This window comes from Heliangelus exortis, chromosome 5 (assembly GCF_036169615.1).
Source record: "Heliangelus exortis chromosome 5, bHelExo1.hap1, whole genome shotgun sequence".
NCBI lineage: Eukaryota > Metazoa > Chordata > Aves > Apodiformes > Trochilidae > Heliangelus > Heliangelus exortis.
The window spans coordinates 32,213,883-32,239,258 of NC_092426.1; the positions used below are offsets into that span (position 1 = coordinate 32,213,883).

A 25,376-nucleotide genomic window follows, 5' to 3' on the forward strand; every position below is an offset into this window, starting at 1 on the left:
GTGTTTGTTGGCTACAATAGATCATAGAATCATAGAATGGTTTGGGTTGGAAGGGACCTTAAAGATCATCCAGTTCCAGCCCCCCTGCACGGGCAGGGACACCTCCCACCACACCAGGTTGCTCACAGCCCCATCCAGCCTGGCCTTGAACACTTCCAGGGATGGGGAAGCTACAGCTTCCCTAGGCAACCTGTGCAAGTGTCTCACCATCCTCACAGGAAAGATTTTTTTCCTAATGTCTGACCTTAATCTCCCCTCTTCAAGTTTGAAACCATTTCCCTTTGTCCTCTCACTACACACCCATGCAAAAAGCCCTACCTTGTAGCCCCCTTCAGATATTGCAGTGTCACTATGAGGTCACTTCGGAGCCTCCCCTTCTCCAGGCTGAACAACCCCAACTTCCTCAGCCTGGCTCCATAGGGAGCTGCTCCAGCCCTCTGATCATTTTAGGGTCTCTCCTCTGGACATGTTCCAGGAGCTCTGTGTCCTTCTTGTGCTGGGGACTCCAGAACTGGACACAGTGCTCCAGGTGGGGTCTCCCAAGAGCAGAGGGGGAGAATCACCTCCCTTGACCAGGGAGTCTGTGCTTCTTTTGTTAGAGAGAAATTTGGTTTCTCTGGATGTTTTAGTGACATGAGGCAACCAGGTGGCACTAATTGCCAGGTAGTGGGCTTGACCTCGTGTGAAGCCCACCTGTGCCTAATTAGGGCAGGCCCCTACTGCGCATGAGCAGGATTAGGGGACCAATTGGATGAGCAGGATTAGGGGACCAATTGGATGAGCAGGATTAGGGGACCAATTGGATGAGCAGGATTAGGGGACCAATTGGCCCCCTAATCCTGCTCATGCGCAGTAGGGCCTGCCCTAATTAGGCACAGGTGGGCTTCACACGAGGTCAAGCCCACTACCTGGAAATTATTGGCACCTGGTTGCCTCATGTCACTACAGGATGTAGCCTCTTTCTGACAAGTGTTACATTTGCAAACACCATTAATTCAATTTTTACTTATGAATTTTCAATTTTTACCCTATTTGAGCTGCTGACAGAGGTTTGGTTTGGGTTTTTTTAACACATTTTCAATACCCATTACTACAGCTATATTGGAGTAGTCATGTATATTTCATGAAACTGCTCTATGGGTGAGGTATTTGTGTCTTTTCACAGTGGAAAAAATCAAGTTACCATTTCAGTACAACAAGCACTAAACCTCTGCAAAGTCATGAAAGGCAAAGATGGTACAAGAAATAATATCTTTTATTAAACCAACTGCAAAGTTGGGGATGAAGAGAAAGAGAAGCTTTCAGGCTAAAAAAAGACCTAGAAAGAACATGAGGAGTTGTTCAGTATTCTTTGACCTGTATTATGATTCACAAGAGCTCTTTTTTATCAACTGTAGCCCAACCCCATAGGTTATTTCCTATTCTTACTGAAATGCAAGTAAACAAAATGCAAAAGAAAGCAGAGGTTATGAGAAAGTGAATACTAAAGTACCCTCAAAGCTAAGTTTTGTGACTCTAATGCTGTAACTGAGACAAATACTTCATTAACACTGTAGTGTGTACACAGCTCACTTGCTCATTTGCATGGAATAATCTACTTAGCTATTTTCATAGGCAATTTGCAGCACATTTACCTGAAAACCTCTACTCATGTACATTTAAAATTAATCTATTTGCTAAAACTCCAGAGTAATTGCTTTTTTTGTTTGTTTGGTGCAAGTGGCAGGACCATCTGGAGTCCTTTATTTTGCTTTTTGCATACAAAATTGGTTTACCCTTTTGTGATCTTTAGCAAGAAATACATTTAAAAAACACAAGGGAGCATATAACAATCAATAATAATATAGTATTATAATAACCAATAAGAAAATCTCTCATTCTTCACTCTACACCTTTCAAAATAAAATTTTACTGTGTTTACTCGGCCAAGAGCACCTTAGTTCTAATCACACAAGGCCACTGAATTAATGCTAAGACACAAAAAATAACTACTCTGATTAAATGCAGCCCCTTTTTCACCCTGGAGATGTTGCCAATTTACAAGTTTACAACTTCAACACTGTTATCTAAAGAACAAAATTTCCTTTATTATGATAAACCTATATAAATGCAGAAAAAGGATTTTAAAACACTAGGCCCACATTTCTTATTTCAAAGCTTTAGGCCATCCCACAATTCATTGACCTCCTGGAACAAAAGAGCCTTATGAAAGGAGCCCCCTCAGTACTACAACATGCCACAACAATTTTTTTTTAGCAAGAAACAGCCACGAGGAGTCTGAATGCTTGTTTTTTAAGCACAAATCAGATTCATGACTTCATACCTTTGGATGCAAAGGTCACCATCATACTCCCATTGTACCCTGAGTCCACACAAATGGAACAGAGCAATCCTCAGTCATGCCATACTTGAGGCATGACACCAAGTTTCCTGACACCTACTCATTTGTACAGGAAAAATTAAAACAAACTCCCATACTTTGTTACAGTTTTGAGGTCCAAGTTCAACCAATAAAGGAAAACTCAGATGTGCCAACAGTTCTGAATTTGGTCATTACTGCAAATAGACACTGCTGTCCTTGTTACCAGCAGTAAGTAACTGAAAGGTTAGCCAGTTATAAAGCCACATCTATAACTTTTGAGCACCTTCTCTGCACGAACTAGAACATGTGCAAGAGCATAAGACCTGACACAAAACCCCATAAAATAGGGATGCCAGCAGATTTATTTATCTAAGAAAATTATTCAAGGTAACAGCTGATAGTAAATCAGAAAAATATTTCCTTTCCAGACAGAACAGAACACAGGGATCTTGCTCTTTACTGCTGAAACATCACCAATGCATTGGGATAAAAACCCCATCCACTCCTCTCCTTCCATGCAGAAGGAGCCTCTACCACCCTAACAACCTTTCTCTCTGCACCTCACTATAACACTGCCTTTCCGTGTCATTTATTACCTGGTGTAAGACATTGTTTGTAAAAAACAATTGATTGCTTCACAGGTAACATAGAACAGCAATCTCTCAGCCCTCCCCATGACAGAAGGTGAGAAAGCAAGCCAGGCAGCAGGCAACGGTGTTTGTGCCCAAGCACAGGGAAATCAGTGTCCACATCCCCTGACCAACTGTGCCAGCCCCGGGCTCAGCCCTGCCCCTGGTGCTTGGAGCCACAGCAAGATTTCAGACAGTTCCTCTTACCAGCTGCCTGTCCTTTCTTCCCTTATTGTGCCCCAGTGAGCAGGGCAGGGAGATGGAGGCACATTACACCCCTGGCTGCACTGCCAGGTGAGTTTTCAACAAGCTACTTGACTTCTCTTAGCCTTTTAAGTGGGGATATAGACTGGGCAAGAATGGCAGAAAGCAGGACATCTTCTATCTGCCAGAAAGGCTTTCGGAGAAGCACTGACCACTGCCACACACACTCAAAAGTAGGGTTACAGAAATACCTTCACATCACCATAATGTCTTGTTTAATTATTAATCTTGCACACATGGTTTTTACAGTTATGTGCAAAAGCAACTTTGATGGTGTCTGACCAGACAGCCTTAGTGTCCCCAGTTGTGACCCCCAAGCCCCTCTCCATGGATCTGGCAGCTGTGTTCAAGCTCTGGCCCCTACACACAGTCCTGGCAGCATCAGCTACACTTCAGGTGTGCCTGCCACCTGTCTCCTGTGTGGATCTCAGACCTATGTCATTTCATTTTTCCAGTGAAACACATTAAAGCTTGTGTGCTGCCATTTCCCTTCTCCTTAAGAGAGAGAACATTAAAAACACGGCAAATTTCTCACGCAGGATCTACTCTTAAACTGTATGTTCCTACTTTTTCTATTTTGATGAGAAGTACCATTTCCATTCCAGCTGGGGAAGCTATCTCTAAAGCTGGTTTCCTAACATGAGAGAAAGTTAAATACAATAAATGAAAAACTCTCATTTATACCAAAGATCAAATCAAGGTTTCCAACTGCTTCACTGTAATATATGGCACTTTCTAGAGTGTGTTTCTTGGGTAAATATTGCTGCTGTACAGATCTATAATTTAATACTCCCTGCTGACTACTAACTTTCTACTATCATCTGTGACTTCTATTACATGCTGCTGTTCCTGTACTTACCAGGCCAAAAAAGACAATGCTAAAAAGCAGCTTCTCTGATGGTAATCAGGAGGTGCAGCAACAAAACAGGCTTAAAAAGGTAAAGGAAAAGAGAGATGTGAAGAAACTCTTCAGTCTGACTGCTGTCTTCTCCGTAACCAAAGTAATGTTCTACAACTCACCTCCGAATCTGTAGTCACATTTCAGTCTGTATTGCAGTTCTTTACTGACATTTTAAGTACCAGAGTTAAAAAAGCATAGAATTATTTTTGTAATTGCATGCTCCTGTGATCATCTCAGTGTATAATAAATCATTTGGGAACGCCTAAGAAGCAGTAAGGTGTTCAAAAGACTCCTCAAGTCATGGCAGAATTATTCCACACAGTGGCAGCATCCAATTAATCAGAGTAATGGAAAGCACTCAACAGCCACCAGGGATATGCAAATTAAGACCCTTCCAATGTAGTGGATCATTTCACCAAAACTTATTTTAAAAATAACTTAGCTAAACCCAAATAGAAACATTTTTTGGGGGGTGAGGTGTTTGTGGTCTGGCCACCATCTAGAATGAAAGATCAGAAATAAGAGCATTGAGATAAGACCGAAAGTTTCCCTAGGAAGTCATGTTACCTTTGGAAGTCCCTTATGGCCCAGTTTTGCAGGAGCAGATAATGATTCTGCTGGGTGACACCCTGAGCCTGGTATTCAGGAGATGGTGAACACCCATCTCTATGGCTTCTCAGGACAGGCAGTCCCACTCACTGAGAATTTCTGACAGGAGAATGCTTTGGAGACAGTGTCAAAGGCCTTACCAAAGTCAAAGCAGACAACGTCCACAGTCTGTTTGTTTAAACAAAGTTTAAAGCTTTAAGAAAGTTTAAAACTTAACAAAAATTATTAAATTGGTGAAGGCTAAAAGGACAGTAAATTAGTACAAGAGATAGCTAAGGCAGCCACTCTAGGAATCAGAAGCATTATAGAAATGAAGTAAATTGTTATTGCAAAAAACAACATTACATACTCTTGACTAGTCTGAGCCTGGCAACTCCAGGCCTCTCAAGAATGAAACACCAGAAACATGATCAGCAGCTTTGTGGTGTCTGAGCTGCTTCCTTTCATTGCTCAAAGGATGCTGACACCGGCTTAAAGGCACAAAAACTGAGTCATGGTGTCCACAGCTGATGGCATACAAGGACTTCAAAGTTAATTTAGAGATAAAACAGAGGTGAGAAACAGAGAGAGAAGGGAAATAGGAAAAATCCTGCCCCATGCTGATAGAGAGAGAAAGCAATGGTGTCTCAAGACAGATGTCCTCCCCTTGGTGTCCTTGCCAGTGCAGCAGGAGGTGATGGTGATGATGAGTTTCACTATGCTTTTCCCTAGTAATTACAGTGCTTTTCCTCAGGACCCACTGAAATGCTCCATTTCACACACACACACTTAAAGACACTCAGCACCAGCTGGAGCACAGTTCCTCAGGTGCAAGAGCTGCACATCACTCATTACCAAGCTTTCTGTACATATATGATTGGAAGATGCTTATCAGACATATTACCCACTATTGATAGTCACTAAGTCTTGTTCTTCCCCCAGTATTAAGCTGGGGCTACAAAAGGTTAAAAAAGGTTACAAAAACAAGAGGTTGGAGAAGGCAGGGAAAAGAGGTTGTTTTTTTTTTCCACTGGTGGCAATCACTTGTGTGTGTTGAAATTAAAGATGTTAAACAAGTTTAATGATAAAAGTGACAAAGCTTAAGAGAAATCATTGTGCTATCAGATTAACTAAGTGGCTAAAGTACTTGCCACTTAGTAAGGCTAGGCACAAAAACACCTCAGCACACTGTGCCAATATGCTTGTTCCCATGGTGTAAGAGTTACTGGCACACGATGGCTGCTACTCCATTCCCAGGTGCAAAAGACCATTTGAACATTGATTTCATTTAAATCTGAACAGAAGTGCTGACACTGGATAAAAGTGAACATTTAAAGCGTGTTTACGTAAGCAAATGCAGGTTTGTGTGTAAACACAGCTCATAAATGATAATGTGTACACTGCCTGAATAATAAGATACACCAGATAAAAGCTTTGTTCTTAGATATGAAAGATAATGCATTAGATAAATAATTTCATCTATTACACAGTAAAGAAAAAATGTGGACTAAGATTAACATTACTTGTCTTTTTGTTTTTAATAAAAATTTGCTGTCTAACCCAGAAAATCCCTCTTTAAAGGATGAATAGTGGTAAAGCGAAACACATCAAGTCCATGTGTAAAATAAACCAAAGACATTTGACAAATTCTATTGCTTAAAAGCAAGCAATTAGACAAAAAATACTTTTACTTATAGAGCTGCTGAAACCTTGTATTTATCATTCTGTACTTCCTGCTAGCAACTGAGAATTTATGGCTCCAACACAGAATGCATTGAGCCATTTACTTGCAGTGTCTGTAGATGAGGTTCACATTCAGGCTATTCCACTGCATGGGTTTACAGATTCTTTCTGCCCTGCAGCAACTCACCCCAAGCAGCCACACCAGGCTCAGAGCTAACCTGATTTTGCACTAGAGCTGGATATACAGGACACAAAGCCTACAAAGTCAGCTTTCAACAATTCTAAAAGTAGTAGTCTTCTGGACTGTTGAACAGGCATGATGGATAGTGTTTTGGAAGACAGCCTTGACAGAAGACTGAAGCAGACTCAAAGTCTGGCTGTCTCCTAGTCCACAGAAAAACCTTGCAGACAGCCTGCAAGCTGCCTAACTCACCCTAATTCACCTGGGCAATGGCCTGAAACAGATTTGCCTCCAAACCCTCCAAACAAAAATCAAAGAAATTCTCTTTCAGACATCAGATGTCACATGACTGAGTAATTATCTGCTCTCTGAAAATAGAATGCATAGACAGAGAATGTTACAACACTTCATCAATGAAGCAAAGAACATGTAATTGTAACATTGTTATTAGACTGCTATGCAAAAAGCCACCATATTTGTTTGCTCTCTATGTTATATTAAATGAAGAAAAGACCACTTACTAGCAGGCCACTTACTTAAGAAAAGACTATTTACTAGATACCGGAGGGTCTAAGTCTCTACTTGCCCTTCCTAGACATTTCCACACACAATTTCTTTGCTTCAGACTCTATCACATAGAAATGTCTTTGACCTTGTTACCTGTGTCCTTGGTTGTAAAGAAACCACCTCTGACCATTTGATTAGCCCCAGCAAACATAAAGTATTCTGAGACTGCTGCTTACTCAGCTCTGTCCACACCACCAGGGAAACAGAATCCAAAGAATAGTTCTGTGTTTTTCAGCTTCTTTGGAACCTGAAGTGCAATTTTACTTTCTAAATGCTTAAAATAGTCAAAATAAGTCTCCAGTGGTTGGTATCACCCTATACAGTATCAGCTTTTGCCAACTGCACAGGTGTTTTAGTATCTCTTTTAACCAGGTTCTTTTCTTCTGCTGACCGTGTCTTAAAAAATTAATAAAACACAAGAATGCATTTGTTGTCCCTGTTACAGAGGCCTATTACAGTAAGGAAGTGTTTAGTGTGGTGGTAGTTTATTCCTTTTTTCAGCTGAAATTGCAGACATAAAATACTGCACTTAGGCAAATCTAGCATGAGCACTACATAACTGTACTGAGGGAAAATCAGGATAATACATAAAAATTTTTATAAGTGAAGTAAAAGAACATTCTGTAATACACTACTGAGTTCTACAGCTTTTTCTGTATTACAGTAATTCTGCTGACCTGTACATGGTGCTCCTTGCAATGTTCCCTTTTTCTATCAAGACAGCAATGTTTGGGTGAAGCAGGCAAAACATGACCTTTCAAAACATGTGCTCCAAAAACCACGGAGGGACCAGTTAAAGAGAAGCACATGTGGTAACACCCAGCTGTAATTTCTTGACTATTACATACCCAGTGTTACTGTCCCCATTATGCACAATGTTACAGTACACATATGTGTAGCATCCCAGACTTAACCTACACAAGATGGAGACATCATGCACCTGTGAAGGAACAGCTGGCTGCCACATCCAACCACCACAGGGTATACTCCAAACAAGACAGGATGAATATTTATCTCTGTGGTGGGACTACATGTAGCAGACAAAGGGGAGAATCAAACAGAGCAGGAGGCATAGCTATTTTGCCCTGGAAAGACCAGAACAGAGGGACGACAAGCAGGATTTGTGAGTTTGGAGCTGCCTGCTTCCTTTGTTAGCCACAGGAGTGTTTGCCAAGCAGCTTGTCCAGGATCAGACAGCGCCATAGCCCTGAGTGCCACACGTGTGATTATCTATTCAGGGCAGGTTTTGAGTGTGTGTGTGTGTGTGTAGGTGTGCACAGCAGAAGGAATTCCTGACCCTCATCCTTTGCAGGTGGGAATGGTGAAAATGAAACAGCTAAGAGAAACAAAAAGGTCCCAGATGAGGCCGAAAGGGACAATGCTGCGTAGTCTCACCTCCAATGCAGCAGCTCTTGTGCTGGGGACATGAGGCTCAGGGAATGACAGTCTCCCCCTGGGCAAGAGTGTCCCCTTACATGCTGGATGCACCTGCAGTAGAAAGGCCAGAAGGCAGTGGTGGCAGGAGGTTGCTTCACTGGGCACAGAGCTAGCTGGCTTTGAAACATCAGAGGAAGGACTGCACAGTAACGTGGCTGTCAAGTGCAAAGGGAACAGAGCTTCTGGGATCTCCCAGTAGTTCACAGGAAGAACAAGAGCAATTTTCAGTCTGTAACAGTACCAGTGGCACAGGGAAGTGTCAGAGAGAAGTTCAGGAGGTTTAACCAGGGTGATCAACCAAGATACTGAAGACCAGAATCTTCCTAACAACTGACTGTCATTAAGAGACTCATTAAGAGCTCTCTATACTAAGGACGGACAGAGATCTGCAGTTTCAGTGAGTGAATGAGATGCTGATGCTGAGAAGGATTTTTTTGATACCTTAAGCAATGGGGTACCTTTCAGGACATGGGAGACCTGCAAGAGAAAAGACAAGATGCCTGCACCTTAACCAAACCAGAGTTCTGGGTGAAAACTTCAGGGGAGCATTTAAACTACATGCTGGGTAAAGCCAAAGGGCACCAAGGAGACAGTCTCAATGCTGCCCTGAAAAGGCAAACAATCACCTTAATCTAACACACAGAGAATGCAAATCAGACCACCCTCTGTTCTAGATAGTCCTTTAAAATACAGATATAAGATTGAAATAGCACCAAAAAAACCCCTATTTCAGTATTTTCCACCTTTTGCAATTAACGCAGGCAATGGCAGTGGATAATGTATTTCAGCTTCTTCTGTGCCTGACCTGTTTGTTCCACAGTATAAGAGAAATGATCCTTTTATGCTATAAGAAATACAGATACACAACAAAAGGACTGCCTGAGTCTGAAACACAAGCTAGGTGACACAAGGTATGGCAAAATAGATAAGAAAGCTTCCATAGAAAGATCATTTCATACCTGGAAGAAACTGTTAAATTCTTCCACGGAATTGCTTTAACAGACAAGCCAAAGGTGATAGAAAAAAAACAGACTAAAAGCAGAGCCTTTGTCCTCCCTGAAATTACAGGCATATTTTTTTGCTCAAGAGAACAGGCAGAACAGAAGTAAGGACCACATTTTTCAGGAAGTCAGACTATTCATGATAGAGAATGTCAATTACAGTATTGAACACCATAACTATTAAAGCATTTTAAAAGGCAGCAGTCCACAGCAATCTCCCAGTAATCCCCAGTGAGAGCAAAAGACCATGAGCAGAAAATACGACAATTAGAGATCTCCTACATCACCATGTCAGCTTCACTACTGCTTTTGTTTCTACCTTAATTGCTATTTGCAGTGTCTGCCTGATCTAATGCCTCTTCATGAGGTTATGCTGTTTCTTATCCAGCAAGTCTTCCATTCCAAGATATTCTCCTTGTTGCAATGTTTCTATGGAAGCTAGCTGACTACAAGGCACCAATTCTAGTCCCTGCTTCCAGCTGCTAGACCTAATTTAAAAATGCTAAAAATAAAAAAGGCTTACATGTAACAGCACCATTTGGAAAGCAAGAGGCTGTACTTCCTACAGGGATAGCATTTAATCAGAATTGAAATAAAGAGAGGTACAGTACAATAACTGTTTTACTGGCATTTCTGCCATTTTCAAACTTCCTAGCAGTACCTAGCCCACTCACAGAGCATTTTGATAACTCCTTCCAGGTGATGGGAAACCTAACACATAGAAGCTCCAAGACTTCGGACATCCAATTCAGCTGTTGCCACATGGACCACCTATGATGGACACCCAGGAATGCAGAAACATATACAAATCCTGCAATGGGCTGGGTGGACAGGGAAATCAAAAGAAGTACAGAAGGAAAACGCTGTCTTGATAATTTGGGAGATTTTCTTTAGATACACACAGGATATGTATAAAATTCACTTTTGTTTTTCTCTGCAAAACACTTTACATAGGCATACCCACTCTTGCACATGTAATCTACTGTAGTATCTCAGAGCCTTAGCATCCCTAGATAATAAAAAAATAAGTAAAGTTTGTAGCATGTATCAGGAAATCTTGATTACACACAATAACCTACACAGGGAAAGGAGCCCCTGTCCCACCCATCCAAGGCTGTTGCAAGGGAGCCTCATCCCTCATGGGCCAGAGTTGGCCTCCACCCATGAGCCTGTGGGAGAAACTCTCCAGGTCTCCTTCCAAACTGAGCGGGTTTAGCCCAGGAGTATGGGAGTCTTTGTAGGATGCAGGAACGAGCACTTGGGGGCCACACAAAACTTATTGTGGAATGTTTATGGTAGAGGACAAGGGTGAGGTAAGAGAGACTTCAAGGTGGTCTCCTACAAGTGTAGTAGACTAGAGGGAAAACAAGATAAAAGTCACCTATAATTTGGTCAGTATACTTATCTGGCCATGCCCTGCACATGATCAGCACAGTCTATCCTGTTTTCTCATTAAACTCTGAACTCCTCTCATGGGTGATGAGCTCTCTACTCCATGGGTCTATGTGCATAGAGAGATTCAAGCGCAGTAACTGGAAGCAGACCATGAGGCACCAGGGCCCATGCATTAGGGTGGCAACAACTGGAGAGACAGGAGAGTGCACATTCGTGTGGGTCTGTATGTCAGTGTGTAATCAATGCTGAACATCAAGCCAGCAAGCCAATACTGAGAGAAATATTGATGTGGTCTTAAGTCTGGGACAAATACCAGTGGACACAAGAGTCGAGTGGATGATGAGAAGGTCCAAGCCAGTTACTGGAGAGACCTTAGCATTTGGAGGCCGACACTAGAAAGGTCATAGCTTCAGGCGAGCAACTGGAGAGACTCATCTACATCTGTGTGTGTGGGGAAACCAGGGGAACCTGGTCCAAGTGCTAGGTAGACTGGGTGTCTCAGAGCAGCTACTACAGATGGATCCATATTGATGTATGTATATGGATACGCTTATGTCTTTTGTACTAATGGACTTCCATCCTGAGCAGCTAGAGGGGAAGCACTCATGCTCTTTGTGTTTGCATGAGTGTTGCATTTCCTTTCTGAGTCAGTTTGGGTGGCTGCTTGTGCATGTATGTACATACATTTTGTGTGCATGTGTGCCTCTTGGGAATGCCTGCTCAGGCATGCTATGGATGGACCAGAGGACATGAAAGTGCAGCAGGATCAATTCTAGTAGCCTACAAGATTCAGTAGCACCTAAACACTTGCCAGCATCTTTTCTCGGTGGAAAAAAAAACGCATGCAATTTCCTAGAACTAGAAAAATGTTTCAAATAAGTGGCAAAGTTATGTTTTTCTAACACCACACTAATAATAAATTATTAAAGATTAAGAGAAGAGTTTATGGTGCTCATGGTGCAATAGCAAGCTAGTAAGTGAGATCAGTAACAGAACTAACACAATTCTTCCTAAGAGCTTGGGTTCATCTGTGCCTGAAACACAAACTTACCGCCCATAATATCACAAAGCCTTGAGGAATCTAAACTTGCACTGAAATTCAAGTGACTTTCACTGAAATTCACTGATACATACACCCGCCTGACATTCCAGCAAATGTAACTCACAATGAAAAGCAAAACATGACATCCAGTCACTAAATTAGACAGCTCTGGTTCATAACTGGCATTACAGTGTTCACGTGGGGACTACAGACAGTAAAATTACTTGCGTCAGTCAGCTACACCCGAGACAGAAAACAGTCTGACAGCCTCAATACACAGGGTGTCTGAAGGTAACAGCTAACGCCCCAGCACATGTCTGAGGAATGACCCAGCAGACGCTGGCCTTGGAGCATCACGAACTTGCCTTGCAGGTACAAATCATTGCATCTCACACATTTCCAGGCTGGGTAAATCATTATTTTCCTCATGCCTCTCTCGGAGCAGCCCCCCAGCCAAAACCAGGAGAGGCCTCGGCTCTGCTGAAGCAGAGGAAGGAGGAAGGTCTCCATAGCAACGGAGCCCACAGGGGCACTCACAGACCCTCTGCTTCACCCACTCCCCAAACTCAATTTTCTTTCTGAAGAGAATTGCTTTGTACTTTGCCTAGAAACACATAAAAAGCATAAGCATAATATATATGCTTTTAAACAAAAAAAAACAAACAAAACAACAGACTTCACCTACTGTGCAACCTGAATTGGGCTTGCAGCTGCAGGGTCCATTATTCCCCAGGCTTGGAACCACCCATACAAAAATGCAGTGGAAAAATATTATCATTATGTTATTGCACTGTAATATGCTACTACTGTGCAACTGTTATTACATGCAAACATTACCATACGTATAATTACATGTGCCCAGCGCCTATTAGACTTCATTTTCAGTCACTTTTTGCTTTCTCAAACTTTTAACTGTTCCAGCTAATCAGCAATAGTTATTCTATGCAAAAGGCCTGTTCAGAAGATTTCATCTAAAACAATTCCAGTTTTCTAAGAGTGACACCAATAGGAACAACACATCATCTTTCCCATCCCCAAACCTTTAGTGTACATTTTAATTTTTTTTCCCCCTTCAGATGGTTCTAACCCTTTTTGGGGGCAGAGCTATAAACTTTCACAGGAGCTATTGCAGACGTGCCCCTCATTCTTTAAAAATCCTCCCAATCTAGACTTTGATCCGGTACCTGCAGTATTTTAATCCAGGACTGCCTGCTTCATTATTTATAGAGGATGCCTGTGGCAAACTTCACTGGTAGCTATTCCAAGATTTATTCTTTATTCTAGTACATATTGACCTTTATGAACATGTTACCTAGACTGCCACTTACTTTAGCATTGTACCCCAGAAGGGATCATTCCCTTTATAAATTAGGTGCTCTAACAGTTCTGTTTTATATCTGTGCACAGATGTCAAGACAGGGAGATGAAAATCAGTTTCAAGAGCAGAGAGAGGATGGAACCAAACATGTCACAAGGAAATGCTCAGGAAAAGGGGAGAGCCCAAAGCCATGTCTCTGCTTGTCCTGTAGACACAGGGAAAGCAACAGGGGTTCACTTTTCTCTTGGAATTCTGCTACACTTCAAAGCACACTTTTGTTTCAAAGGACACCCTTGGATATCATCACAGCATGGTTAGAAACCAGGAGGTAACCAATGTAAAAAAGTGCTTCCAAAAAAGTGCTATAACCACTAAATTACAGTTAAAACTGTATCAGAGCATCCTCAGCTTTTCTGAGGATGTACAAGACATATTTGGGAAGACAAAAGAGTAAGTAACAAAGAGCCTCATTCCCCAAACTTCAATTAAGGTACTGATCTACAAGGTTTGGGAAAATTTCCTGGCTTTGAGATTATCTGGGATACCCACTGTTCATTTTTTACTAGTATTCAGTCCATGGATAAGACAATGGCACTGAGGATATTCCCATTATAGTTTTCATCAATTATCTAATGGAGGGACTTCCTAAATGTCAGAAAAGAAGGATTTTATTTTTTTTTATAAGAAATACATGCAGTTCTATTTACACAGCTAACATTAAAATTATGAACAGACTCAAATGGCCTCAGGAGCACATGCAGACTCTCTCAGACTTAAGAAATAGGAAAAAAAATAGAAACTACAAACCATGATAATGGGATTTCATCTCACCTGATTCTAACATGATACCAGGATTCAGCTACACTGAAGCTATCATCAGCAAAAGCACAATTCACATAAGCTGCCCCATTAACTGCAGTTATAATGGTATGTAATTAAGTGAACAGTGGAAAAATCCATGTTAACAGTGACAGAACCAATATCCTCATCTCCCCCAAGCTGTTACTCCTGGTCTTTCTTTCCCTTCTCCCGAGAATAACAGAAGGTGCAATTGTCTATTGCATTTTGCCCATCAATTCTATCTCCCTATCAAGCTAGGCTCACCATGCATGCTGGCTACAAGTGCTCTATGGAGATGCTCCTCATTTCCAAGATCCCTTCCTTGCACTCAACTGAAAGCAGCTCCAGCCACCTCCAGCAACCTCTCCACAACAAAGCTCAGAAGTAATACTCCTTTTTCCAAAGATTTGGTTGCTGGTCTAAAGTAATAATTAGTCTCTGCAAACTGACTACTTCTAATGGCAAGAGAAAAATACCCTTTGTAGAGCAATATTGTTCTATTCCTATATCCACTGCAAATCTGATCTCAAGAATCTTCTCTGATGAAAAGGAAGCTATTAGAAATTTTTTACTCACTTTGAAAAGAAGCCCTATGTCATCCCACTCTTAATAAAAAAAAAAAAAAAAGCATCTTTGATTTGCCGTTCATCTTAATAGCCATTTGTCCACATGTATCCTTTTCTAAATTAGTGACAGAAACAGGAGTAAAAGCAGTAACTCCATATTCTTCTGAATCTAATGGCTACTATCTTTTCACAGTTACCATGTTAAAAATACTGTTTTCATAAACTGTTAATTCATTTTTGAATAGCAGCCAAAAATATACCAGAGCTTTTTGCTGCTTTCTGTTCATGATGGAGCAGGGGGCGGACAAAGAAATTATGTGAATTAAAAAAACACTGTAAATTTCAGATTACAGATTAAAACTGCTAAATCTAGTGAAAAACAACCTATAAACTTTTTTCTATCCCTTTGAGCTCAGACTGGAACAACTGAAGCCTCTATTTCTTTTGACTGTGAGTGTGTGATGAGTAATACCAATAGCACTGGTGATTCCCCCTTTTCCAGTCTGGCTGCTCTGCAGTCCATTAGTGAAACACATTGCAGTGCTGTCTGCAGCCCTACCATGCTGTAGTCCATCTGCACAGCATGCTCTGTATATTGGAAGCCCAAACAACCTGAGATATACCCCAAAAAATGGAAGAGTGAGATCACTGAATGAGCTCTGTCTCACTCTATCCATGGTCTTCACAATAAGAAAAGAATGAAGAGAAAATCCAGAATGCACCCCATTTACACAGACCTCGGACGTGGGAGAATGAAAAACAAAACCCAACACTTTCCTCGGCTAATATGGCAATTGCTGTACAACGTGTTTCTCAAATGGTAGAAATTTCTTTACCCTAGGGTCCTCTTATTTGTAAAGCTTATGCAGATATGTCTGCACAGCCAGCTGTAGCTCCTGTAGCTTCCCTTCATGACAGTAGCATGCAACAAAAACTGGCCTCCCCTTGAAAGGCTCTCAAATTCTTCATTTCTGTACTTGCCCTGTGAGAACAAGCCCTATAAATACATGGCAAAGGTACAAACAACCTAGCAAAATGAGAGTTGTGGGCACAACCATCAGTGGCCTCCATTGCTTTGGGACATGCTGACCATTATCATCACAATCATACAAAAATTAAATCCTAACTATTCTCCAGCAAGAGGAACCAACTTCCCATGGATCTATGAACACTACAGATTTTCCTTCTCTGCCATTACTATGGCACTTGTCAGTCCTCTTCCAAATAAAACTCTACACAATCAGAAATCTCATCAAATCTCATTATTTGCTTTATAGAGAAGAAAAAAAAATCCCAAGCGAAACTTCCCTCCTGCTCAAAGAGGAGCAACTTTTAAAACTGAATTAAAAACTGTGCTTTTGTAGTGAATTTGCATCACTGATGGCACTCTACTACTATGGCAGTAGGTGGCAGAAAAACATTATTAAGCAGACACACTTGAAAGAAAGACTCTGAAACGAGAACCCAGAAACAAAAGGGTAACGTCAAAATAAACAAAACATAAAAAATGAGGATTGAGAATATGTTTTCCATCTTCAAAACTTTCATAACTGATAAGGCAGTAGTTCTAAACCTAAATCTTCTTTCCACCTTCCTTTTATCAACTTCACGCAAACACCACCACCCTTTCAATAGCAGCCATTTGAATTTACCAGCTCAGAACGCTAGCCAGTCTTACCATGACTGCAAACCATTTAATTTTCAAAAGTAATCCTAACTTTGTCATCCTAGTCACACTCATTTGGCAGTAGGTGGAGGGAACTGGCCTGACATACAGGTTAGATACAGCAGTTACAAGGCCATAAAAAATGTGAGTCTGGCAGAATACACAGGGAACTGCAGAGCAGACAGATCTGTGTAGGATTAGTGGAAGTAAAGCACTCAGTCTCATAGCAAATCTCTACACTACTCTTGTTCTCCCATTGCCGACTTCTACGTCCTTTCAAAACAAGTTAGGACATGCAAAGCTCACATCTCTTGACCAAAGGCAAATCAGTAGTAACAGCATGTGTTGCTTCTTGTGTCACATTGCTCCCACCTGTATCATTCCACTGGACAGTAACATCAGCCAATTCTTCCTTCTGGTGCCTTTTACCCTCCCCCTCATAGTTAAGGTAATGAAAGTTGCTGCAAATACACACAGAAATTCAACATAAGCTTTCCTTTTTGCTAAGCCAATCAGGGGCAATTAAGGGATCTAAAAAACATTCATATCAGAGAGATGACAGAAGCAGTGTAATTATTTTTCCTTTTATCCTCCACTAGTAAGTGTTCTTAGAAGCAATAGATTTAGTCATATTGTACCCACAGCCATGGCCTAAGCAGACCACTGAGCACAACTCACCTCACCCCACCTGACCAGAAACACATTTCTACACAGTCACCTCTTATTCCAGAGCTCCTGAGGCACCCACTCTCTTGATTTCAGGGAATACCAAGTACACACGTAGACCAGAAAAAGGAGGTGGTAATGGCAGGTATGGGTCTTTTCCTAGTTCTTCTGATGATGATCACCAATGATCCAAGCATTTTCACTGTTTTAGTCGAGTTGTGCTCCAAGTTGACAGCTTGGGGGAAAAGAAATACTATTCCTGTAAGAACTGCCATTACCAGACTTGAAGCTGCACAGGCAGAAACCTCGTGGTAGGCTGTAGCCAAAGGAATGTACAATGGCTGCAAGGAAGGAATCAGATTTATCCCTTCTTATTCCTCAGTCCTTTAATATTAAAATCATAGATAATATTAAAATTCCACTTGTATACCAGCAGTGGAAGTTTGTGCAAACAGACTCAAAGTCATATGAACAGCTATTAAAAACTGGAGCACTTAAGCACATAACACCTTCATTAACTCAGTAACTCATGACCAAGTTATCTGAAGAACACTCATCTCTAACTGCCCCGAATTCTAAGTGGTTTTTAGACTAGTGATTGTGTTTTGTCCATTCCAAACATGGAACAAACTTATTATTTACAAAGCCAGAAAATTTTAGCAATGAAAACTCATAGCTGCTGAAGGCACATGAAACTGTCAGGTTTTTTCTTTAAATAAAAATGAAGGATCCATGCTCATGAAAGTAACTTTGGACAAATGACCCAAATGTATACTCTTAAGGCTCAAAACTTAAAGAACTACAATTCTGATTTTTCTCCCCCAATCATGTTCTTTTAAGACATTATTTGCTGGCTATCATCTTTGTGCCAGGTGCTTATCAACACATGAAAAAACAAGAGTCCTTTCCCCACATTAACAATGGGCTAAATAGACAAAAAGCAAGAACCAGGGGGATTACCCCCCACTGGGCACAGGAATAATTGAGACCAGAAGACTCAGTGATTTACAGTAATAACCAGTAAGTGTATCATGGACTAAGCTTAGAGCTCAGTGATGTTCCAAAACTATCTTTGCCATCTTTTTAGAAAATATTAAAGTGATATTAAATACTACAAAGACAAAATCAATATTAGAATTAATTATCATGCCTGCAGAAATGGATCTTAGGATTACTCAAGATCAGGAAGCACAAAAACAAATCCTTGATAATAAGACCCAATGACCATAAGGAAAGTTCAACTGAACTCTTCTAAGCAAGCTGGCTCGACAGTTTCACACCCAAGCCTTGTGTGAAAACCATCATATTTTTCTGTAATCAACTTTGAATGATTTAGATAGCAGTGGCACTTTACAGAAATCCAGCTTACTGCTCTTCCAAACAGTGCTTACATGAATCACAGTAAGGCTTATTTTGCTTTTTTTGGGGGTAAAGAAATGAATGTGTATTCCTAATTAAAAAAAAAAACTTACTACAAACACCTTGAAAGCAAATGTACACACATTCGGAAGGTTGCATTACTAGTTTATTATCGCACATCTAGAGTGAATTATTATTGCTTTAAGGGTAACAAGAAGGCAATATTTGACATGGTTATACATACTTAAAACACGATGTACTTGCAAAAGATTAATTAAAAATCTGAAGGACACGAATAAGGAATTACTGCAGTGTGAAACAGAAATTCAGTAGAACTTTTCTATAGTTGAGAGGACAGATTCCATTACAGATGAAAATAAGGATATAATCAAAATCAGGTAGAAAAGTCTACTAATACATACTCATAATGTACCAGTCCTCATCTGTGATGACCAGCAGTTTATAATACTATATACAATATAATAGTTTATAATACTAGCTTTTGCACATCAAAACCTCACAAGGAACTTGAAGTCATACACCCGAGGACCTAAAACGCAAGAGTACCAAGGCAGCAAAAGATGCTGCTGTCTTGTCGGTCGTCCCTGACCATAAGGATAAACAAACCGCACCAACAAAAAAGAACTCCAGCACCGCTCACTTACCCAGCAAAGAGCCTACGAAGATGACAATTTGCACCGTAGTAGTGAAATGCCTGTAGCTCTGCTCTTCGCTGTGCTCCTGGCTCCCCGCCGAGCCCGCCGCGCTGCCATTCCCACCCTGCCACACCATCTGCCCAGCCGAGGCGTTCCTCATCTCCAGGGCTCTGGTGACAGTCTGGTACGGGGCATGCTGGCTTTCATTCCTCGATACCCAGCTTTTGTCGTACCCCATGGCAAAGTTCCTGTCTTCCTTGCTGCCACCTAATAACCACAGCTTATCAAACCCTTGTCTTCAACAACTGGATGGAGCTTCGCGGCGCTTCGGAGGATAAAGCACCACCTCGGACACTCGGAGGCATCTTCACCACATTTCTGCATCCCGAAAATCAGGGTTGGCTCTTCACATTTCTTCCTTGTAAATCATGATGGCCAGTAAAGAGAAGCAGAAAATAAAGGAGGCTCCTCCTTGCGATTAGCTGTCCCGTCTTTTTTGCTTCATAGTATCACAGCGTTTCTTCAGCATGTTTTACTGCAATAAACGTGAATGAGGCAATGACAGCCCACGCCGGGGCTCATCTTCTTAACCCCGTCAGGCCACCTCTCGGCCGCCGCGCACGCACACTGTCACACTACACATTAATAGCAGTTAGGAAAAGTTGGTGGATCGCAAGCCCTGACCCTCACCTCACTTTCAGCCTTGGCACCAGTTTTTCTTACAACCCTAAGAGAGGAAGGACATCCCTCACCCCGTGGCACAGCTCCTAGCGCTCTCTTCCCTCCTGCCCGCTCCTCCTGCGGCGGTACATGGCACCGTCCTGCATCCCCTCCTTGCTCAGCGTGACTCTGGACGCCAAAAAGACCCTTACACAGCGACCAAAATGTAAATGACTGCTCAGCAGCTTCCACTGCACTCCAGGTACTTCTCGGGGAAAATTAATTTGGTTTTCAATCCCAAAGCGGGGGGCGCTCGAGCTTCCAACGAACCAAAAAGCCTCTGTATGATCCTGCCTGACCCGCTCGGAGCGCGCCCCGCTGCAAGTGCGGCTGCCGGCGTCACCCCTGCTCCTACGTGCGCCAGCATCCCGGCCCCACCGCCGCGCCGATCCCAGCCGCCCCGCAATGCCGCTGCGCTTCCCGCGTCCCCGGCGCCCCACACTGCGCACAGCCGCCCGGCCCCGCCGCCCAAGGGAGGCGGCGGAGCGGTGGGGAGAGGCGGGGCTGAGCGCCGAGCTCCGGAGGGGCGCCGCCATCACGTGGCCGCGGCGATCAGGGGCGCCTGCGGGGCCGCCATTTCGTTCGGCAGTGAAGGGGCGGGCGGGAAGGGCAGACAGGCGGGGAGTGGGGGGCGCCGCAAAACTGCTCGGCCTCAGGAGGCGGGAGCCATCTGGAAGCTGAAGCGTTATTTTAAAAGAGGCCTGTAACTCTTGAGAACAGAACTGGACAGTGTTAACTTCTATACATACACATATTAATTGTAATTTATTTTTTTTAATGCTTTATTTGACAGGAAGGCACCTCCATAGTGATACTACGTTGGGGTTTTAAATGTGGAAAATTGTGCGGAGGTGCACATTCGCCTTCAATTTGAAAAATTTAGTATGACTAGTTAAAAAGAAAAAAATGATTTTTCAGCGATTGGCCAATGAATCTGGAAGTGCCCACAGATGAACACATCAGCCCTACACGGCATGGCTTTTTCAGGGATCCCAAACCAATAAAATGTACTGCTGTGATCTGTGTCCTGACGCCCGTGAACTCGGGCAATACAAGGAAGGAGCTGAGTTCTGACGGGTTCAAAGCCCTTTGCTGGACACTGGGAGGCAGGGACTGCCACCGCCCCACCATATGCCCTGGAGGCTGTTGGTGCAGCCCCTGCTGCCTGCCCTGTGTTCCGGCCCTGCCCTTGGCAGCCTCCCCTCATCTGGCAGCCCCAGCCTCCCACATCACTGCTCCAGGAACTAGTGTTATGTCTCTTCCCCACTCCCAGCCTGGCCCCAGCTTCACTCACCTTCCTACCATTTCTTCTTACCCCTACTTCCAACTCATTCATCCTGTCCAGTCAGTCCCATTTTTTCCCCCCCACCTTCCCCAGGCAAGAATCTGCAGCTTCTACTGTGCTTTCTTCTCAAATCTATTTCGTGGGGCTCCCAAATTGTCTTTGTCTCCTTTTGGTCCCCCAACATTGCAGTGGCTGTTTTTGCCAGTCTCTGTCACTGGACTCCAACCTCCTCCTCCCTTCCACCTTCCACCCTAAAGCAAGGTGCCTTTCCTGACACCAGAGCCCCTTTCTTCAGCTCCTACCTCTGGGACTTTCCCCACTCCTCCTCTCTCCCGAGGAGACCACTCCTCCATTCTTTTCCCCTCACCGTGCACAGGGGGAAGTGAAACCACACTAAGGTCCCACAACATTAGAATTTAATTGTAGTGATTAAAATGTAATGTTGTGGGATGTGAGTCTTAAATTTTGGAAGGAAACATTCTTTCCAGATGCATTCTGGCACATGTTTAAGGCAAGTGGACTGTCAGTGGTGTTAATTCTACTCCAGTAAATCTATGCAGAACATGTAAATGCTCCCCCTGTGCCCCCCTCCTCACCCCTCAGGTAATATAGTTTGGTTTACCTTATGCAGGTTTCCACAAAGACACAGGACGGAAAAGGGTTTGTCTCATCCCCTTCACCCATCAAATTCTCATACTCCTGGGGTACAAGACTTTTTAAAATACATTCTCTGAATATTTTTTATATGTTATTTTTTTTCTGTCTTTCTCCATAGAAACAGTAAATTGTTGTGAAATAAATTAAGAGGAAAAAAATTAAAGTAGTCTGAGGTAGAAATCTGGTCAAGCACATTTCATCCCAACTGGTTACAATTTTGCCAAGTCATGAACAAGGAAGAATAAAACCACTTGGGCTGCTTTAACAATGCATTGCTTTCTGACCCACCCATCCTTACGCAACATAAACACAGAAGTTTCCTGTCTGCTGAGCTGGGTCCCCTACATGAAGTGCTTGGAAAATGTAAGCCCATCATTTCTGTTAAAGAAAATTTTACTTAACTTTTATTAATTACTTACCACATTATATCTTCAAATTGTCTGTTCTTGCTGTGTCTTTGTGTGGAAGAAATTTGAAGTCTTTCACATAGCCTGTTTATACAAATTGATAGATCACAGAATCACAGAATGGTAGGGGTTGGAACGGACCTCTGAAGGACATCTAATCCAACCCCCTTGCTGGAGCAGGGGAGTGATAACCCAGAGTAGATCACAGAGGAACATATCCATATGGGTTTGAGTGTCTCCAGAGATGAGATTCTACAAGTTCTCTGGGCAGCCTGTTGCAGTGCTGTTACCCTCACAGAGAAGTATTTCATTATGTTTAGGTTGAACATACCCTAATGATGAACATACACTAATGCACTAGTGGATCAAATATAGAAGTTACTTCTAACTAGGTGCAAGAAACTCTAGTAGACTACAGTACCCCAGGGCACACATTTGACTGTGTAAAAGGTTATCTTTGGTCTTTCTTGTTGTTAGACAAACACTACACAGGTTTGGCCATGCATCTCCCCCACCAAAAAAAGTCAAAAGCACTACCACTAAAGTCACATTGGAGGCAATTACAGACACGGTAAGGAACAGAGAACAGCTTCAGCTCAGTGATACAGTTTGAGAGTTGGTTAGGCACTAATTACATTATGAAACTACCAGGTATTTAAGTTCTGATCCCATCTGAGACCACAAGAAGGTAGTTTAAATGAAACAAAGATCACCAAAAGTACACCTGCCAATTTCAGACAAATTGAGGGCTATAGAAGCTATTCATTAGACTAAATCCCTCCTTAAGTGGTCGATTTATAACAAAAAGTGGTCCATTTATAACAAAAAGAATTTATCTGGGTGTTGTCCATTAATACCCCAAAACTTGCACAGACTACACGACCCTGTGGCAATCCTTCTGTTCAGTGGTGGGTTTATGTCCTACCGTGAAGAACCACAGCACTGCTCTCTCACTCCTCCCCACGATGGGATGGGGAAAACAACCATTAGAGCACTGAGCCTGTCGAGTTCAAGGAGCTCATAGCAACATGGTTTAGTTTAGGTATTCCGGCAAGAAGCCAGGGGTTGGACTTGATAATACTTAATAGGGCTCTAGTTAAGTCCATGATTTTGTGAGGTGCGTGTACTCTGGACCTACACAGCTGTGAGGATGGGGGGCATTTGGGTCAAGAACCACCTGTGTCCAGAGAAGCTGAGCAGAGCATCACGGCCTCGGTCCCTCACGGGGTAGCAGAACCCCAGACAGCCCGCCGAGAGCCGTGCGGTCGACTTCCCTGTACGGCACAGGCCGCCGTCAGCCCGGCCGGCACGGCAGCAGCCGATGTTCCACACACCAACACTCCGAACGGCCTCGGTCCCCCGGCTCCTCCTCTCACCGGGGCGGAGGGGGGTGCCGGGGCGGAGTGGAGCGCGGTAGTTGCCGAGGCGACGCCACTTCCAGGCTGGCAGCGCGGCGCTCCCGACCGGTATGGCTGCCGCACGCCGCCAGCCGGGGAGCTGATATGGCCCGGGCGGGCGGCGTGCAGCAGCTGCCCGCGGACGCGGAGGTAGCCGCGGAGCCTCCAGAGAGCTACCAGCTGCGGCAAGAGAACGAGCTCCAAGTGCTGGAGTCCATTTACGGGCAGGACTTCCAGGATCTGCGGCAGAGACAGGCCTGGAAGGTAGCGAGCAGCGGCGGGGCCGGGGGGGGTACCCTGCGGCTGTCCCGCTGCCTGCGCGTCCGATGCGCGGCGAGGCCGCCGGACGTGGGGCTTCGTCCCTTCCTTCTCAGTTCGCGCTTGCAGGGCCATTAACCGGTAGCGGGGCAGAGCCGCTCCTTCCGCTGCCTCCCAGGTGTAGGGGAGCAGCAAGAGCCACCGCGGGTCCCCGGTACTCGTGGGTCTAGGCGGGAGCGGCGGTGGCTGCGGGCGGGCGGTGGGGACGTGGCCGGGGCTGCCTCGCCTCAGAGTCCTCCTACTGCTGCCTGCCAGGTGCATCTTGCTGCTCGCCTCTTGTCCTTTCCCGCTTCGGGAGGCAGCCGGGTAAGGGCCTGCCTTTGCAATTAATCTTCTCCGTCGATGCCTTTGCATTGTAATTAATGCTGTGCATGTAACTTGCGTTTTAATGAATTATCAGGGTTTTTTTTAATTGCCCTTAACCAACTAATTGCATACCTGCTTAATTAATTCACCTAATCTGCAAACATGTTGGTCTTTGCTTATTTATCATATGCTGTGGTTTACTAAAACTGTGGCAATTTCCCTGAGAACTTTTTAACTTTTCCAGTCGGTTTGTTTTTAAATTACAGTTGGTTAATACCCAGGTCTCATACTCACAGCTCTTTTTTTCCCCTTTCTCTTTTGTGTCCATGATGTCTAGTTGAGGTTTGTTTTTTCCCAGCTGCATCTGTGGCACAGTTTTTCTGTACCTGGAGGTACTGCTCAATCTTTTCAATTCCCCAAGTTCCCTGTTGTTATCTTTGCTTACTTTCTTTGGTCTTTTAGTTTCTACAAAATGTCATAGCCCCTTGCTGGCATTTTCTGCCATAAAGTTGATTTTTTTTCTTTTTTTTCTTTTCTTGAGGTTTAGTGTTTGGGGTTTTGTTTGTTCGGTTTTTGCACAGTTTGATGCAAATAGTAACTTGCTGGGCTTTCTCTGCCTCCCTATTAAATTCATACCGAACATCCTCTTGATGTAACCTGTTCTTTTCTCTCTTGGAAATAGGAAGGGAAAATAGAGGGGACAGTGACCATGTTTTACCCTGTTTCTGTGTTTGTTATTCCACGTGGTCTTAACTTCCCTCCTGTTTGTCATGATACTAAGGTTTGGGTTTGTGTTTACTTTAGTTTTTTTTTCTTTCCCAAAAAGTAATTTCATAATGAAAAGAAAAAGTTTAGAGTGTTTTTATAGGCATTTTTTACTTATGATTTTGAGCAAGCAACCTGAGCAGGATGAGGAAGAATGGCAATTCTTGTTAAAATTTTGCTTTACCTGAAAACCATCAATATAAGTACAAAAGAATTACTATCAATTTTTTTTTAACACACAAGGGTACATTGATGTGATACTGTCATGTCAGAAAATAAAATATTGACTGGTGTGTGTTCATTATTTAAAACAAACATGAAAGAAACAATATTGCTCTTATCATGAAGGCTTTGTAATGTTCCCTAAATAACCTTTGTTACATTTATGTATTTTTTTCCT

General features: G+C 43.0%; 2 protein-coding genes across 4 annotated transcripts in view; one reads left to right on the forward strand and one right to left on the reverse strand.

Annotated features, from left to right (window-relative positions):
• GPR176 (G protein-coupled receptor 176) overlaps positions 1–23,460 on the reverse strand; it is a 42,771-nt gene extending 19,311 nt beyond the window's left edge. The window contains exon 1 of one of the 2 annotated variants that reach the window (XM_071744359.1): positions 19,131–19,753. In XM_071744359.1, the coding sequence (XP_071600460.1) occupies positions 19,131–19,359 (229 nt within the window). In that variant the 5' untranslated portion in view covers positions 19,360–19,753. Of the gene's footprint in view, positions 1–19,130; positions 19,754–23,328 lie in introns of those variants that run through there. The other variant, XM_071744360.1, reaches the window with a different exon arrangement.
• A 135-nt stretch (positions 23,461–23,595) lies between these two features.
• Positions 23,596–25,376, forward strand: part of EIF2AK4 (eukaryotic translation initiation factor 2 alpha kinase 4) — a 38,667-nt gene continuing 36,886 nt past the window's right edge. Inside the window, exon 1 of one of the 2 annotated variants that reach the window (XM_071744358.1) lies at positions 23,596–23,851. In XM_071744358.1, coding sequence (XP_071600459.1) covers positions 23,693–23,851 — 159 coding nt within the window. In that variant the 5' untranslated portion in view covers positions 23,596–23,692. The remainder of the gene's footprint in view (positions 23,852–25,376) is intronic. The other variant, XM_071744357.1, reaches the window with a different exon arrangement.